We start from the raw sequence: 18,938 nt of genomic DNA on the forward strand, positions 1-18,938 counted from the left end.
TCCTCTTTCTCCACATCCTCACCAGCATCTGCTGTCGCCTGAGTTTTTGATCTTAGCCATTCTGACTGGTGTGAGGTGGAATCTCAGGGTTGTTTTGATTTGCATTTCCCTTATGACTAAAGATGTTGAACATTTCTTTAGGTGCTTCTCAGCCATTCGGCATTCCTCAGCTGTGAATTCTTTGTTTAGTTCTGAGCCCCATTTTTTAATAGGGTTATTTGTCTCCCTGCAGTCTAACTTCTTGAGTTCTTTGTATACTTTGGATATAAGGCCTCTATCTGTTGTAGGATTGGTAAAGATCTTTTCCCAATCTGTTGGTTGCTGTTTTGTCCTAACAACAGTGTCCTTTGCCTTACAGAAGCTTTGCAGTTTTGTGAGGTCCCATTTGTCAATTCTTGATCTTAGAACATAAGCCATTGGTGTTTTGTTCAGGAAAATTTCCCCAGTGCCCATGTGTATGAGACTGTTCCCCACTTTTTCTTCTATTAGTTTGAGTGTATCTGGTTTGATGTGGAGGTCCCTGATCCATTTGGACTTAAGCTTTGTACATGGTGATAAGCATGGATCAATTTGCATTCTTCTACATGCTGACCTCCAGTTGAACCGGCACCATTTGTTGAAAATGCTATCTTTCTTCCATTGGATGGTTTAGCTCTTTTGTCCAAAATCAAGTGACCATAGGTGTGTGGGTACGTTTCTGGGTCTTCAATTCTGTTCCACTGATCTATTTGCCTGTCTCTGTACCAATACCATACAGCTTTTTATGACTATTGCTCTATAATATTGCTTGAGTTCAGGGATAGTGATTCCCCCAGAAGTTCTTTTATTGTTGAGTATAGTTTTCGATATCCTGGGGTTTTTTGTTATTCCAAATGAATTTGCAAATTGCTCTTTCTATCTCTATGAAGAATTGAGTTGGAATTTTGATGGAATTGCATTGAATCTGTAGATTGCTTTTGGCAAAGTGGCCATCTTTACTATATTAATCCTGCCAACCCATGAGCATGGAAGGTCTTTCCATCTTCTGAGATCTTCCTCAATTTCTTTCTTCAGAGACTTGAAGTTCTTGTCATACAGACCTTTCACTTGCTTGGTTAAAGTCACACCAAGATATTTTATGTTATTTGGGACTATTGTGAAAGGTCTCATTGCCTTAATTTCTTTCTCAGCCTGTTTATCCTTTGAGTAGAGGAAAGCTACTGATTTATTTGAGTTAATTTTATACACTGACACTTTGCTGAAGTTGTTTATCAGGTTAAGTAGTTCTCTGGTGGAACTTTTGGGGTCGCTTAAGTATACTATCTTATCATCTGCAAATAGTGATATTTTGATTTCTTCCCTTCCAGTTTGTATCCCTTTGACCTTTCGCTGTCTGATTGCTCTGGCTAGGACTTCAAGTACTATATTGAATAAATAGGGAGAGAGTGGGTAGCCTTGTCTACTCCCTGATTTTAGTGGGATTGCTTCAAGTTTCTCTCCATTTAGTTTGATGATAGCTACTGGTTTGCTGTATATTGCTGCTCTCTTTTAAGTAGCCTCCCTTCCCTCTCTGTTTTTGTCAGAGTTGGTCACATCCTATTCTGTCAAATCTTTCTCTCATTTGTCACTTTGTCAGACACTCAATTAAGCATCACTTTTAAATATGGGTGCTTGCTTCTACAAACTAACTTTACCTTCATTATTTGGGATTAAAGGTATGTGCTAAGGCTGAGACACCACAACTAGAAACAGGTTTTTCCAGTAAACAACATAGTCTCAGGGTTCACAGTGTGATCATTTTTTCTTTTCTTTTATTGGGTATTTTCTTTATTTCCATTTCAAATGTTATCCCCTTTCCCCTCTGGAAATCCCCTATCCCATCCCCCCCACCCCAGCTCCTAGTGCTCCCCTCACCCAATAACCCACTCCCTCCTGCCTCCTCACCCTGGCATTCCCCTACTCTGGAGCATCAAGCCTTCACAGTACCAAGGGCCTCTCTTCCTGTTGACGGCCAACAAGGCCATCCTCTGTTGCGTATGCGGCTGGAACCACAGGTCCCTCTGTGTGCTCTTTGGTTGGTGTTTAGTTCCTGGGAGCTGTAGGAGGTCTAGTTGGTTGATGTTGTTGTTCTTCCTATACGGTTGCAAACCCCTTCAGCTCCTTCAATTCTTTCTCTAACTCTTCCATTGGAGACCCTGTTCTCAGTCCAATTGTTGGCTGTGAGCATCCGCCTCTGTATTTGTCAGGCTCTGGCAGGAGACAGCTATATCAGGCTCCTGTCAGCATGCACTTCTTGGCATCAGCAATATTGTCTGGGTTTGGTGTCTGCATGTGGGATGGATCCCCAGGTGGGGCAGTCTCTGGATGGCCTTTCCTTCAGTCCCTGCTCCAAACTTTGTCTCCATATTTCCTCCTCATTCTTTCCCTTCCCTTCCCTTCCCTTCCCTTCCCTTCCCTTCCCTTCCCTTCTTTCTCCTCTCCCTCGTCTCAAACTAGCCATGATTGATCTGCATCAGAGGCTGAGTATTGGAATTATAGCATGAGCCACCACACCTGGCTCTGTTTTCATGTCTCCTCTCACTCCTCTTCTTTCCTCATTCCTTACCTGTCTTCTTCCTGTAATAGGACCTCACACTTGTTAAGTGCACACTGTAGACTGACAAGCAGATTTTTATAGCAAATAGAATTTAAAAACTTAATTCTTAGGAATTTTTAAATATAGCTAATTTCTAATTTTAGAAAGCTCAGATCACATATTACACTGTATCATTGTAGTAAAGTTCTCTGGGTCACTGTTTAATTCTATTTGTGAAGGGGTTGGGGATTTAGCTCAGTGGTAGAGCGCTTGCCTAGCAAGTGCAAGGCCCTGGGTTCGGTCCCCAGCTCCGAAAAAAAAAAGAAAAAAAATTCTATTTGTGAACAACAAGCAGGAGGGTAATAAATGAATTACTGTTCACTTCAGAAAAAAAATAAATGATATCTCTTATTGTTGATATGGGTAACTATGGAAAAATACAAATTATGACAATACCTTCATAGTTTAATGAAGTCCAGTGCTTTTGCCCCTTAGCGAGTACAAAGCCAAAAAGTTCAACCAGGAGATAAAAGATTAAGAAAAAGTTTGAGATTCCACTTCAAACCAATCAGAATGGCTAAGATCAAAAACTCAGGTGACAGCAGATGCTGGCAAGGATATTGAGAAAGAGGAACACTCCTTCAGTGTTGGTGGGATTGCAGACTGGTACAACCACTCTGGAAATCAGTCTGGAGATTCCTCAGAAAATTGGACATAGTACTACCTGAAGACCCAGCTATACTACTCCTGGGCATATTACCCAAAAGATGCTCTAACATATAACAAAGACACGTGCTCCACTATGTTCATAGCAGTCTTCAGAAGCTGGAAAGATCTCAGATGCCTTTCAACAGAGGAATGGATACAGAAAATGTGGTACATTTACACAATGGAGTACTACTCAGCTATCGAAAACAATGACTTCATGAAATTCATAGGCAAATGGAATGAACTAGAAAAATAACATCCTGAGTGAGTGTAATTCTAATACGCTGTCTTTGATAAATGGATATTAGCCCAAATGCTCGAATTACCCTGGATGCACAGAACACATGAAATTCAAGAAGGATGACCAAAATGCGAAGGCTTCACTCCTTCTTTAAAAGGGGAACAAGAATACCCTTAGGAGAGGATAGAGAGGCAAAGTTTAGAACAGAGGCTGAAGGAATGGCCATTCCGAGCCTGCCCCACATGTGGCCCATGCATACACAACCACCAAACTAGATAAGATGGATGAAGCAAAGAAGTGCAGACCCACAGGAACCGGATCTAGATCGCTCCTGAGAGGCACAGCCAGAATACAGCAAATACATAGGCGAATGCCAGCAGCAAACCACTGAACTGAGAATAGGTCCCCCGTTGAAGGAATCAGAGAAAGAACTGGAAGAGCTTGAAGGGGCTCGAGACCCCATATGTACAACAATGCCAAGCAACCAGAGCTTCCAGGGACTAAGCCACTACCCAAAGACTATACATGGACTGATCCTGGGCTCCAACCTCATAGGTAGCAATGAATAGCCTAGTAAGAGCACCAGTGGAAGGGGAAGCCCTTGGTCCTGCCAAGGCTGGACCGCCAGTGAATGGGATTGCTGGGGGGGGGAGGGTGGTAATGGGGCTGATGGGGAGGGGAACAGCCATGTAGAAGGGGAGGGGTAGGGGTTAGGGGGATGTTGGCCTAGAAACCAGGAAAGGGAATAGCATTTGAAATGTAAATAAGAAACACCCAATTTAATAAAGATGGAACAAAAAGAAAAAAACAAAAGAAGTAAATATATGTATATATACTAAAGGCTAACCATTATCATTATATATGAACTGAATATATGAAAGAAAAAAATTAGACAATTAAAAAAAAAGAAAGTAAGGGTTGACACACATGTATGCATGTGTATGTGTGCATGTACATGTGAGTGCACAAGTGTGCATGTGTGTGTGTGATGACATTTATACTGAGGAGGTAAATGTCTCTAATGTGGTCAGGTAGGCAGATTCTTGTCCATGCACAATTAGACATTAGTTTTTAGCTGTTCCTAGCAAAGCTTGTAATCCTAGACTCAGGAACCTGAGGCAGGGAAATCAGCATGTATTCCAATCTAACCTAGGCTACCTAGAGAGTTAGAGGCTAGCCTGGAATGTGTGACAAAGTCTTATCTCAAAACAAACAAAAAGCAAGCAAGCAAACAAACAAACAAGCAAACAAACAAATATCATGCTTTGAAATACATTGAATATTCGAAGGTGGCGGAGAGAAATTCCTCTATACATCATTAAAAAAATTCTACACGACCTGGAAGAGGAGTTGGGTAACCTTGGCTGATTTTACCTCGTTCCTCAGTTTTATTTGAAACAAAGAACCAACCTGACAGGATGTTTGTAGTCAAAAGCTCTCTTCTCCAACTCAAGAACTGTGTCACCCCTGTAAGTTTCCACTAAGTAACTAACAATAATATAATAATATAATATCAGAGCTCTAACTGGGGGCTATATAAACTGAGGAAAAGAGAAACCACTGACTGTTTGATTCCAGTTTTGACTGATGTTTACTATGTTGGTCACCGGTTTAGTGGCTTCATATTTACTAACTCATTTAATCTGTAAGCAGACCTTCATGGTAGGCATTATTATATGTCTGAATAGATAAAAAAGCTAAGCAGGGGTAATTTGCTAAATTTTACTATTAAAACAATAGCGAGTTCTAAATACTTTCCCCCTGTAATTTATAGTTTCTCCCTTTCAACCTGGAATTGAGTACAGTGTGCTTTTTATTAAGGCCTGGGAAGACCGTCTGATTCGAATCCAGGAGACCATTGATGAGTGGTTGAAAGTGCAAGCTCAGTGGCTGTACTTAGAGCCCATCTTCTGTTCTGAGGACATCATGCAGCAGATGCCAGAGGAAGGGCGGCAGTTTCAGACAGTAGACAGACACTGGAAGGATATCATGAAGTTCTGTGCTAAAGATCCAAAGGTGAAGGGTTTGTTTTCTTTCTTATGACAGGTGAACCTTAAAGAAAGCATTTGACTTTCTTCTGATTATTAAAACACAACTCATGCATTGTATACAAATTGGAAAGACCATAAAATGTAAGCTCATAAATGTAAGTTTGAAAGTATCAAAATAATTTTATTTTTCACTTCATAAAAGTACTACTTGCAACACACACACACACACACACACACACACACACAGTGTAACTACTTTAGATGAACAGTTAACTGAATTGACTCCCACTATATTCAACCACCTCAGAAAGTAAACAGATACATAAAACAGTGAGATAAAGCAGAGGACGGAGGATGTGTGATCAGCACAAGTGACTGTGTTTGCTTGCAATTGTTAATCAGGGAATACAATTGAGACCTCGATTGGTCTCGGTTCCTGTGTGCCTTTCCTATTAAGAGTACCTTGTACAGGATTCTAATGTTGAAAACCAGTTTTTTTCCACGCATTTAGCATAAACCACAGCTATGCATCGACTTTTAAAATGCATTCAACTTAAGGAATAAGTTTTTTCAATGCTGAGAGAAAAGCTAAATGCATACTAGATTTATTGAGCGTTAATTAGAGAAATGTATGGATTTCAAGGAAATTTATCTTCCTTTTTTATTTAGGAGCTTGCACATGATGTCTTGTAGATTAGAGGTCAGCAGTCTTCTTCTGTGAATAGCAGTTAACACATTTCGTTAGGCTGTGTAAAGCATGCAGTCTATTTTTCAATCCTTTGTTCACCCATCATATAGTAAAACGCAGCCAGAACTAACAGTTAACGAATGGGTATGTTTCTATCATGACAAAATATTGCTCATAGACACTGGCAATGTTGTTACTTAGGCAGGGCCTCTAGCCCAAGTTGCTTCAAATTCTCTCCGTAGCTGAGATGACCTTGAACTTCTCATCCTCCCACATCTACCTGTGGAAGCCTGGGGTTGCAGCCGTGGGCCAGCACGCTCAGTTTACACATGGTGCTGGCAATAGAATCCTAGGCTTCACTCATGCTAGGCAAGCATGCTGCCCCTGAGCTGCTTCCCTAGTCCTCTTTTAATTTTTTAACCTTCTGAAAGTATAAAAAAACATTCTTGGTTTGAGGACTATACAGAAGCTATCAGACAGCTAGATTTTGTTGGTGAGATGTAGATTGCTAAAGCCTGCTGTCAATCAAGTTTAAAATTCACAGTTATAAAACCTAAAATAATGAATGAATAATCATAAAATATGCACATAACTAATAATAATATGCATAATAACTAATGTTATTGGATTATATGTATGATGTAGTGAATTTTGTAATTTTTATATTATAAAAGAATTTCAAAGCTGGATGTGGTTCCTATAATCCCGGCATTTGGGGGGCTAGAGCAAAAAGAGAATTACAAACCCATGGCCAGCCTGGGCTATAGTGAGACCTGTTTCAAAAAGGAAGGGGAGGGAATATTTCACTACTAATTTTATAAAGCTTCAAAAAAGTTAACATTTTCCATTTCCCATTAGTGTTTATGTCTTCTGTGAAGTACATAGGTATGTCTCATATGACTCTGTGTCTTTTAGGTTCTTGCTGCTACTTCTTTAACAGGCTTGTTGGAAAAACTACAGAATTGCAATGACCTTCTGGATAAAATCATGAAAGGACTGAATGCATACCTTGAGAAGAAGCGACTTTTCTTCCCTCGGTATGGTAGACGGTCAACTGTGCTATCACTGAACATGTCTGCTGCGTGATGAGTTGCCACTAAGGGTTTTTTTTTTTTTTATTCCCATATTCTTTTCTAGCTTTTTCTTTTTATCTAATGATGAAATGCTAGAGATTTTGTCAGAGACCAAAGATCCACTCAGAGTTCAGCCACACTTAAAAAAATGCTTTGAGGGCATCGCTAAGTTGGAGTTCCTGACTAATCTGGATATTAAAGCCATGTACAGCTCTGAGGGTGAACGAGTGGAGCTGATTTCAGTGATTTCCACGTCTGCAGCGAGGGGTGCCGTAGAGAAATGGCTCATTCAAGTAGAAGACCTAATGCTCAGAAGTATCCATGATGTGATTGCTGCATCTAGACTGGTACGCTTCCTAGGATTAAATGGATGATCTGTAGTCTACAGATGCTGCCATTTGTTCATTTGGTGAACATTATTTTCCTCTGTGTTTCTAACATTACAAGTAAGAATTGACGAGACAGTATACTTCATAACACATACAACAGTATGTTATAAAAGGAAAATGTATTAGCAGAGAGAAGTAAAGTATATCTGTTTAGAATGGGGGAGGGCAGGGATAGGCTTACAAAGGAAGTTAGCCCGAGTTTGAGATATGAAAGAAAAGAGAAAATAGCTTAATAAAGAGTAGACATATCGGTATCCCGTGTAAAGGCCCTAAACACAAAAATGGTTTCATGAGAAACCATCAGAAGACTTCTGTGTGCGGAACAGAAGAGTGAGTGTAACGGAGAATGAAGATCGAGGGAGGAAGGAAGGAAGATGCACAGGGGGTCATTTTGTTTACACATGAAGGTCAGGAGTGTTTCTGTCAGGAGAAAGCCATACTCTGGTTTATATTTTTATACCACTTGGACTATGGTATAAAGAACGGATTAGTAGACTATCAGAACAGGAAGACAAATTAGGAGAGCCTAGAAGATAGATGGTGCCGGCTGACACTAAACAAGTGGTGGAGGCATGGAGGGAATTAGACACTATTAGAGAAATCTACTTGTATCCAATTTTAACAGGTCTTAAATCGATTGTACAGTAAAAGGGGGAGGAGGTCTCAAGAATTACTTTAATATTTTTGACAGGAGTGTATAGGGGAGATTTATTCTGAGGGAATGCTGAGAAGTAGGTCTGTGGACGCTTGTGAAAGATCAGAATTTTATTTTATAAATGTCAAAACTGAAATGTACCAGACACATCAGCTCACAGCTACAGTGTCAGCACTGGAGAAGCTGAGGATGGTGTGCAGCTCAGAGTTAGAGGCCAACCTGCTTTCCACAGTTGCATTTCAGGCTACAAAGTAACTCTATCTCACAACAACACAAAGTAACTACAACACAACTACTACAAAGTAACTCTATCTCACAACAACACAAAGTAACTACAACACAACAACTACAAAGTAACTCTATCTCACAACAACACAAACAAACAAAACCACAGGACTGGCTGACCAGGTGATGGGTCTTGCTGGGGCCTGATGGTCTGACTTGTGTTCCTGAAATCCACAGGATGGAAAAGGGGAGCTGATTCCCATGTGTTGCCTATTGATCTTCACACCTGCACTTTGGCATTTATCCCCGCCCCCACCATAGTGAGTCAAACCCTTTCAAAACACAGCAAATAGAATCCTGCAGTGTTACTTACACATTTCTAGTAGGCAGACAGCCATGTGCTTTAATATTTGCTGATCAGACCCTCTCAAACATGGTGTTAAATAAATTATTCAGTCCATTGTTGCTTTTGAGGCTTAACGACTTAAAACTCTAAATGAGATGAACACTCATGAGATGAACATTACGAATTGAAGGAAATATAGCACCTGGATACTTTTATGTACCTCACTTAACGCTAATCAAAATATTCTAATCTTGAAATGCATGCATTACTTCGTTCTGCTTTTAACACCACAAAGGAGCAGTTGTGCCGTGGGAGTAGTTTTGAAAGCCCTTGCTACCTAATTCCAGGAAGTCACCGCAAGAGTGAGGCAGCTTTCTCTTAAAGGGCCCTGTGAAGCGTCTCTTTCAAAATTATCATTATTTTAATTATGTGTAGTATTTATGTGTCTCCGTGTGAGAGTATGTGCACATCAGTGCAAGTGCCCACGGAGGCCAGAGACATCACATCCCTTTGGACCTGGAGACGCTGCCAGGTGCGAACTGCCAGACATGGGTGCTGGGAACTGGACGCTGGTCATTTGGAGGAGTGTTTACACTTCGTAACCTCTCTAGCCCAGGGCTCATTTTCTTGACTGGCTCTTCTGCAGCATCATTGCTTTTTTACAATTGAATCTTATTTCTTCTCCTTTCTCTGTGATTCCAAACAAACTAAAAACATGTAGGAAAGCATCAACATTACCTACGATGGAATGCCTTCATTGGCAGAGAAGTGTACCAGCACACATCTGGCAATCACTACTTTTACTTATCGCTTACATTGCTTTGTTATTTGAATGTAGCTATAAGTATCTCAATAAGAAACATCTCATAAATAATATCTCTATATTATGTTTAATGTATTTTTAATGAATATTTTTCATTAGCATCACCTTGAAAATATATTCTATAAAGTTTTTTAATTTATAATTTGTATTTGCTGTCCCCACTTTGTTATCAAAGCAAGCTACTTTTAAACTATCAAATCTTCCTTCCAAAATACATTTAAAGCTTTGAAACATGAAAGTATTAGGAATAGAAAGAAGCATATTGGGGTTGGGGATTTAGCTCAGTGGTAGAGCGCTTGCCTAGCGAGCACAAGGCCCTGGGTTCGGTCCCCAGCTCCGAAAAAAAAAAAAAGCATATTTCAAATTCAAATGTACAGATTGTTACGGTGCATATCATTTAATAAGTGTAATTGTATATCCTGGTTACATGAGTTTTTGGAAAAGTTATAGATAAGTGACATAAACCTTCTACCTACTAGCCCAGTTTTTTTTTTTAACATACTATGTGGTCTTTGTCTTAGTTGCTATGTTGCTATGATAAAAATAACCTCATCTAAACGACTTAAGGAAGTGTCTATTTTAGCTCACAATTCAAGGTGTAGTCCATTGTGACAAGGGAGTCCAGACAGCAGGAGCCAAGAGCAGCTGCCACACTACAGCCATAGCAAGGAGGAAGAGAGTCATGAGTGCTTGCTAGTGATTAGCTTTCTTTCTGTATACACATCAGAGTCATCTGCCCAGTGAATAGTCCCACCCACAGCTAAGATGGGTTGTAATCAAGTTATACCCCATAGTTACACCAGAGGCCTGTCTCCCTGGTGATTCTAGTTGACAACATTAACCAGCAATTTTCCTTTTTAATTATAATTTGACATCAATATGTATTTTTGATTTGTTTTCAAGCCTTTGTACATTCATAAACTATACTTAAACATAAACCCATCTCATAACTTTCACCCTCTTTATGTATGACTTTTCAAATGGTTTAGTGAAACTTTATATGTTCTTTATAATAGAAATAATTTGTATTGTTCACCAAAAACTGGACAACTAACCCAGCAAAAGAATTTAAAATTTGTTAGATGTTTTCAGCTCCCCTTCCTCTTGTAACCTTTTAAAACAGAAATTTATTTTAATTATTCAGGCTTACCCAGAATCTGCAAGGAAAGACTGGGTCAGAGAGTGGCCTGGCCAGGTTGTTCTTTGTGTGTCTCAGATGTTCTGGACTTCTGAGACACAGGAAGTCATAAGTGGTGGAAACGAGGTAAAGTATCATTTGATTTAAAACAACAGCATTCTTTTTCTCGTTCCATATTTTTTCATTTTCTTGTCAGTAATCTGCAACTTCTATATGTAGCATTAACATTTTTGAAAGCTTGTTATTTTTTACTAGGCTTTCACAAATCCACTCTGTAACTCACTTATATTTTGAAGTAGACTGTGAAGTCAAAGTTATTCCATAAATAAGTATATGCATAAGATATATGTTCTAGGCATAACTGTGCGTGTGTGTGTGTGTATGTGTGTATGTGTGTGTGAGTGTGTGTGTTGTGTGTGTGTATGTGTGTATGTATGTGTGTGTATGTGTGTGTATGTGTGTGTGTTGTGTGTGTATGTATGTGTGTGTATGTGTGTGTTGTGTGTGTGAGTGTGTGTTGTGTGTGTGTGTATGTGTGAGTGTGGTGTGTGTGTGTGTGTGTGTGTGTGTGTGCAATGCCAATTAAACTGCTGCCATTTTGTAGGGGTTAAAGAAGTACTACAAGGAACTCCAGTATCAACTAAATGACATTGTGGAGCTGGTGAGAGGGAAGTTATCTAAGCAGACCAGGATCACTCTGGGGGCTTTGGTTACGATTGATGTCCACGCTAGAGATGTTGTCATGGACATGATTGATATGGGTAGGTGACCATTTCTTTAATATAAAATGTAAAGAATTGATAGTGACTAAGAAACCAAGACATGGGTTTTTTCTTAAGATTTTTTTTGAATACTCTTTGGTTTGCTTTCTTTTTGTTTTTCAAGGCAGGGTTTCTCTGTGTGGTCCTGGTTGTTCTGGAAGTAGCTATGTAGACTAGGCTTGGCTCAGACTCACAGGATAGCCTGTCTCTGATGCCTCTGATTGCTCAGATTAAAGGCAGTCACCACAATTTCTTGGTGAATGATCTTTTCCTTAATTTGAAAACAAATTATTTTAATACTTGCTGTTACAATAAAATATTACTTTTCAAATTATTTTCACTTGATAATTTTATTGCATTCTTTCTAGGTGTCTCACATGATACAGATTTCCAGTGGCTCGCTCAACTTCGTTATTACTGGGAATATGAGAACGCTCGAGTTCGTATTGTCAACTGCAATGTCAAATACGCTTATGAGTATCTTGGTAACTCACCACGACTTGTCATAACTCCTTTAACTGACAGATGTTACAGAACATTGGTATGCACTTATGTTACGTTGTTCACATGTTAAACATTAGTTTTTGGTACAGAAAATTTTCTTCTCCAAATTTAATATATGCTATCATTTGTTTAAAACATTTTTTTACAATTATTTATGTGTGCATGTGTGTGAGAGTGGGGTGCTGCCTGTACCCAGGTCATAGAACAACTTCCAGGAGTCTGTTCTCTCCTACCTTATGGGATCTGGGGAGTAAACTCAGCTTGTTAGGTTTGGTACCAAATGCCTTTACCTGCTTTGTCGTCTCTCCAGCCCCTCTTTTATTAACTTATCTTTAATAGCCAAATGCACTTATCCTTCCCTAACCATTTAGTGTGTGTGTGTGTGTGTGTGTGTGTGTGTGTGTGTGTGTTCTCTAAGGGAAGAAGCGACGGAACTTTTAACAAACCATCCATTGTTCATCTGAAATTTAAGTTTCCCTGTGCATTTTCATTGGCCGCATCTGCCAACCCAACCCAGGAACTGAGGCAGGTGTGAAGAAACAGCAGCTCCCTAAATGCCGAGTAGTTAAAGTGCAAAGGCGAGCTCTCTAGTAGCAGATGACATGAGGATTATTGTGCATGTGATTAGAGAAATGACTCACACACTGCTGAGGTAAAACTCTGACTAACAGGTTGGGGATTTAGCTCAGCGGTAGAGCGCTTGCCTAGCAAGCGCAAGGCCCTGGGTTCGGTCCCCAGCTCTGAAAAAAAGAAAAAAAAAAAAAAAAAAAACTCTGACTAACGAGGAAGGAGAATGCGTACCAACTATAGACAAAGTAGAAAGCCACGGCAGTGGTCAGAGAAACACAGAGCAGTCCTTTGAAGATGCAGAGAGTAGAGAACATACTGTAAAGGGCACAGCCACTGTGCCAGGCACTTACCCTCCTTGTGACTGGCCCTCAGGAGAGGGTCTTCCTTATCTTCTACCCAAACCTCCACATCTCCTTTCTGAAGAAAACTATCCGGAGTTAATTTTACTGCCTCAGAGCTAGTCTCTCTGTTTTTGAAGGGGGAACTAGTACATGTGAAGAATTACACAACAAAGAGATTCTGTTACATTTTACTAGCTGTAGGCCCTTTAAACTTTCTGTTTGTATAGTCATAAAATTCTATGTTAAAAAGATAACAATATAGTAACACCTGGCTTCCCCGAAGCTACAAATACAAATAACTTCATGTGGCCAATAGCTGTCTGGTTTGTTTACTTGTTTTAGCTAATCATGCATTCTTTTCACCCAAACTGTTTTCTTTTCCAGATAGGTGCCTTCTATTTAAACCTTGGAGGTGCTCCAGAAGGGCCAGCGGGCACAGGAAAAACGGAGACCACCAAGGACCTGGCGAAAGCCCTTGCTGTGCAGTGTGTCGTGTTCAACTGCTCCGACGGGCTGGACTATCTAGCGATGGGAAAGGTAATATCACATGTCACAGGCTTCCAGCTAGGTCTGCCGGGCACACTGAGCCAGTCCCCATGCCAATAGTCCTGGATTGTATTTTATGTGGTACTTGAGCTTTGATTTTAGTGGTGAAGATAATGAATATCCTTGGAGCCTTTTCCTCTTGGAGTCTTTTAAGCTTAATTTTAATTTTGAGTTATAAGGTCAAATGTCTTTAAAAAAAAAAATTCACCATCTGCCTCCTGTCTCCTTAGTTTTTTAAAGGCCTGGCTTCTTCAGGCGCCTGGGCTTGCTTTGATGAATTTAACCGCATTGAACTGGAAGTGCTGTCCGTGGTGGCACAGCAGATCCTTTGCATCCAGAGAGCTATTCAGCAGAAACTGGAAGTGTTTGTCTTTGAAGGGACAGAACTTAGGCTCAATCCAAACTGTTTTGTGGCCATCACCATGAATCCTGGCTATGCAGGACGTTCTGAATTGCCAGACAACCTCAAGGTGATGTTTTGGGAGTATAAGTTTGTTTGTTGGTCATTTCCTTCTTCCCTTTCCCATGTGGTATAAGTTAAGCTCCAAGCCCTGGTTTGTTTGGTGATGCAGGGGCTTGGACTCACACACACTAAGCAGCCCTCACAGTCTTGAGACAGTCTCACTAAATGGCCAAGGCTGGCACTGGACTTGTAATCCTCCTGTGTCCGTCTCTAGAGCAGCCATCATTCCACATTTGTGCTTCTGTGCCCAGCTTCCAAAAGTGGTTTTAGACGTCCCAAACTATCGAGTACACAAAAACAAATTTAACTACTGCTGAAAAAAATCCTTCCTAAGTAGATGTTGCATTTAGAGAATAAACTTGACTGTCCACCCCTTTGGATCCTGCTTCTGCTCAGCTTTAAAAATGGCCTCTTTTACATCAGTAATGTATTGCATTTATCATATGCCTCAGGTTCTTTTCAGAACAGTAGCTATGATGGTTCCAAACTACGCCCTCATCGCAGAAATCTCCCTTTACTCCTATGGGTTTCTAAACGCAAAGCCTCTGTCTGTGAAGATAGTGATGACCTACCGGCTGTGCTCCGAGCAGCTGTCCTCGCAGTTCCATTACGACTATGGGATGCGAGCAGTGAAAGCCGTGTTAGTGGCAGCTGGGAACCTAAAATTGAAATACCCCAATGAAAACGAGGACATACTGGTGAGTATTAACCACGTATGTGCACTGTGGCCACCTGGGTGGGAAGCTGACCCTAGTGAGATCACCCAAGAGCTGTGACAAGCAATTGAGAGGTGAGACTGAAATGGTAAGTTGGGTTGTCTAGTGTACTTTATGCTTTGTGTAACGGCCCTTGGCTCTGATAAGCAAGGTTTCTGATTGTGGGGATTCTAGGAGCGATGTAAAATCAACCGACTTTGGCTAAGTGTGTGTAAGTGCAGGCGATTAATTACATTGTCCTCTTGTGATTTTAGCTTCTTCGATCAATTAAAGATGTAAATGAACCAAAGTTTCTCTCACACGACATACCTTTATTTAATGGAATAACTAGTGATTTATTTCCTGGTATTAAGCTTCCTGAAGCTGACTACCAAGTAAGTGAACCCATGAGAATCATTTACTCCGTACAGAAATCCAACTGATAGTGTGATTATTTACCATCTGATATTAAGTTGGGGCCTCAGTCTGTGTGGATGGTTTTGGAGGGGACTTTGCAGTCATTCCTTATTTTTCAAAAACTTCTGGAAGAGTTTGATAAGCATTAATATTAGTTTTTAAAAGATTTAGCAAAACCCCTGTGATTATTATGACCACAGAAGTACACAAAATTTAAATCAAACTTGAAATGGGAAAAATTTTAAAGATACTTAGTATGCTTTTATTTTGAATCTGTTAAGATTTAGTTTGTAGCTTAATACATGGTCCATTTTGTAAGTTTCCATGTATGCCTAAGAATTTGTATTCTATTGCTACTTGGGAAGATTGTTGAGATCTATTAGTTTTACTTGGACTCAAGTGTAATTCAGTTTGTTTCTGAATCCAATTGATGTTTGGCTTGTCTGCTAAATAATGGAAGGAGAATGCTAGCACCCTTTACTATCGGTGTCTCGTAATCCACGCCTGCTGCAAACCTTAGTGTTTGCTGTGTATGACCAGCGGTGGCTGTACTTTTATAACTGCCTTGGCATTTTGTTTTGTTTTGTTTTTGAAAATCTATCCTCTTTGTCATTGTCGAACACTTTGTATGTTTTATTATTTTTTATTATTTTCTAATTTTTAAATATTTTTATAGTTTTCAGCTTATTTTGTCTTTTTGGCCTTTTACTATTTGTAAATATTTATTTACTATTTATAATAAGTGTTTTTATTTTCACAGCTTATCTTTCTCATCCACGTGGTTTCGCTCTGTGAGTGCCCTATAAGATGAAACACACAGCGAATACTTTGGTTTTGTGTTTGTTAATCATTCAGTCCTTTGATGCATTTTTATTGGACCGTGTAATCCATTTGCATTCAAAGCCATTAAAAATTACTTTTTGTATGTGCATGTGTGTGCACATGCGAACATGCATGCCACGGCTCTCACATGGAGATTGGAGAACAGCTTGCAGAAGTCAGTTCTCTTCCTCCAGCATGTGGCTCTCAGGGACTGAACTCAAGTTGTTAGGCTTGGTGGGTGTCAGGTGCCTTATCTGCTGAGTCAGACCCAAATCAATTATTGATATGTAAGGTGTAACTCACGTTATTTTCATTGTTTTCTTTGCAATTTGGTTTTTTTCCCTTGTTTTCTTTGTTGTTTGAAGGCGATAGATATACTTTTCCTGGGATTTGCATAAAACATATTTATAGCTTGCTCTTTAAAGTTGGTAGCAACCTTGCTTGGCAGCTAACATCCACATAGAAGCAGATGGGCACAGTACCATCGCTGTCTTTCCGCGTCTGGGATCCCTCCCTCAGGATGATTAGTTTCTAGTTCTATTTACCTATGAATTTCATGATCTCATTTTTTAAAAATACTCCACTGTGTAAATGTACCCCATTTTCTTTATCCATTCTTCTGTTGAGGGACATCTAAGTTGTTTCTGTTTCTAGCCATTATGAACAGAGCAGCAATAAACATGGTTGAGCAGATGTCTCTGTGATAGAACAAAGTATCCAGGTATATGCCCAAGAGTGGCATAGCTTGATCTTGGTTTCTTTTTCCTTGTGTTGTGTGCGATCCAGCTATATTATAGGTCCTTTCCTTCAACAGAAGGGAGGAGAGGTAGGTTGAGACAGGGTCTCACGGTGTATCCCTGGCTGGTTTGGATCTCACTATGTAGAGCAGACTGGCCTAAAACTCATAGATTTATATCTATGTGCTTTTGTTCATAAGTGCTGGGATTAAAAGTATGAACATTAAAGCGGCCATGCTAGCATGACATAACATGACATATCACATGCCATGACATGATATCACATAACATAGTTGTAGTTGTGTTTGCCCAGTATCTTGTGAGGGTTTTTATTGCTGTGATGAAACATCATGACCAAAATCAACTTGGGGAGGAAAGGATTTGTTTGTTTGTTTGTTTGTTTCAGACACGGTTTCTTTGTGTGGCCCTGGCTATCCTGGAACTCTGTAGACCAGGCTGATCCCAAACTCAGATCTACCTGCCTCTGTCTCTTGAGTTCTGGGATAAAAGGTATGCACCACCACATCCAACTGGAAAGGATTTCTTTAACCTACATTTAATATCAGAATTCACCATCAAAAGAAAGTCATGACCAAAAACTCAAGCAGGACAGGAACCTGAATGCGGGAGCTGATGCAGAGGCCATGCCTGCTGGAGCTGATGCAGAGGCCATGCCTGCTGCTTGCTGGCTTGCTCCCAACAGCTTGTTCAGCCTGCTTTCTTATAGAACCCAGGACCACTAGCCCAGGGGCAATACCACCTACAGTGGGCTGGGCCCTCTCATACCAATCACTAAGTAAGAGCATTCCCTTCAGGCTGGCCTGCAGCCTGGTCGTGTAGCGGCATTTTCTCAATTGAGCTTCCCTCCTCTCAGATGACTAGTTTGGGTTGAGTTGAGTTGACATGAAACCTGCCAAGACATTCAGGAAAGACTAACCCATTTCTGAACTTAAGTCCCATCAGAATGATTTGCAGCAATAGTGCCTGTGGCTTTTTAACTTTTACCGATATTTTAGCTTCTCTGCTTATTCATAGCTGCTATGGTGTGAGGGGTTATCTAGCATATTCTTTTGTTTCTGAACCAAAAACAGAATTTTGGCAAACACCATTAAAAATAATGGTTCTTATTTAAACAAATATCCAACGCGATGATCATTAATATTAAAAGCATTTCAGTTTTATTTATTCTTTTTAATTTGAAAAATTCTTCCTGTATGATAATAACACTTTATAGAAACACATTTTACTTTATTTCAGGAATTTTTGGAATGTGCATATGAAGCCTGCGAAACACAAAATCTTCAGCCTGTTAAATTTTTTCTTGAAAAAATTATTCAGACATATGAAATGATGATTGTTCGACATGGGTAAGAATATTGATTATCTGTCGTAGTTTAGTGTTGTTTTAAACTAAAGAACAAAAAGAAGCGATAAACTTTTTAGGAAGGCTAGGGAGCTGCTTCTCAGGAGCTTACAGCAAAAAACAAAGCAGCAGGAGAGGACATGCACACTTGTACTCCTACTTGTGAGCATCAAGGCAGGGGGTCCTGAATTCCAGGCCAGGATGGCCTGTATATGAAGATCCTGTCTCAGAAACTGAAGCAAACAGAGCTTACATTGTTAGGTAACAATTCTGAAATCCACTTGGGCACCTGATAGTCCCATTTTCAGATATGCTTTTACTGTGAAACTAATGCCGTATAAACTTTAGGACCTTGTCTTTATAGGGAACCATCCAAGCAGCTATAATATGTATATAACTTATTTTGTAAGGTGGATATGTAATTTTGTATTCATAACTATATGAATATTTTTTCTTAAAAGAACTCTTAAAATGTGTAAACTTGATGTTCTTTATAATATCATGGACCTGATTCTGCTTGATTTTTGTTTCCTGGAGGGTCTTTCTAATCAGCTGCTTTCCACAGGACTTGACTTAACATTTGGAAGGTCGTTCTTCCTATTTATGTCTTTTTCCTCAATATGCATATAGTAACAAGAAAGAAAAGTGTTATTTTTAGTGACTGAAGAATGATTCCAGCCATTTCCTGTTTTCTGAAAGTTGGGGGGTCTAATAATCACTGTTTTTGAAAAGTTAAAATAAAAACATTTGTATTATGCAAAATTGGAAACACATACTAAAAGGAGGGAATAGTAAACCAGTCCTTATACATCCCGGGTTGAGCACACATATGCGCTGTTAGCCCAGACTCAGGAGGTAGAAACCAGTCACCATCTTCCAAGAATTATA

The 18,938-nt window shown here is 39.8% G+C and overlaps 1 protein-coding gene across 3 annotated transcripts in view; it reads left to right on the forward strand.

The window, feature by feature from the left end:
* The window catches only part of Dnah12 (dynein, axonemal, heavy chain 12), a 154,733-nt gene that overhangs the window by 43,880 nt on the left and 91,915 nt on the right, over positions 1-18,938 (forward strand). For all 3 annotated transcript variants that reach the window (XR_015639291.1, XM_087587488.1, NM_001419553.1), the window contains 11 exon segments: positions 5,325-5,519; positions 7,098-7,219; positions 7,320-7,602; positions 10,838-10,957; positions 11,436-11,592; positions 11,961-12,133; positions 13,392-13,544; positions 13,784-14,023; positions 14,469-14,714; positions 14,987-15,106; positions 17,945-18,054. Coding sequence is in view for 2 of the 3 variants with exons in the window: in XM_087587488.1 (XP_087443614.1) it covers positions 5,325-5,519; positions 7,098-7,219; positions 7,320-7,602; positions 10,838-10,957; positions 11,436-11,592; positions 11,961-12,133; positions 13,392-13,544; positions 13,784-14,023; positions 14,469-14,714; positions 14,987-15,106; positions 17,945-18,054 (1,919 nt within the window). In the remaining variant the exon portion in view is untranslated.

Source organism: Rattus norvegicus, chromosome 16, assembly GCF_021556685.1.
Source record: "Rattus norvegicus strain SHRSP/BbbUtx chromosome 16, alternate assembly SHRSP_T2T, whole genome shotgun sequence".
Lineage (NCBI taxonomy): Eukaryota > Metazoa > Chordata > Mammalia > Rodentia > Muridae > Rattus > Rattus norvegicus.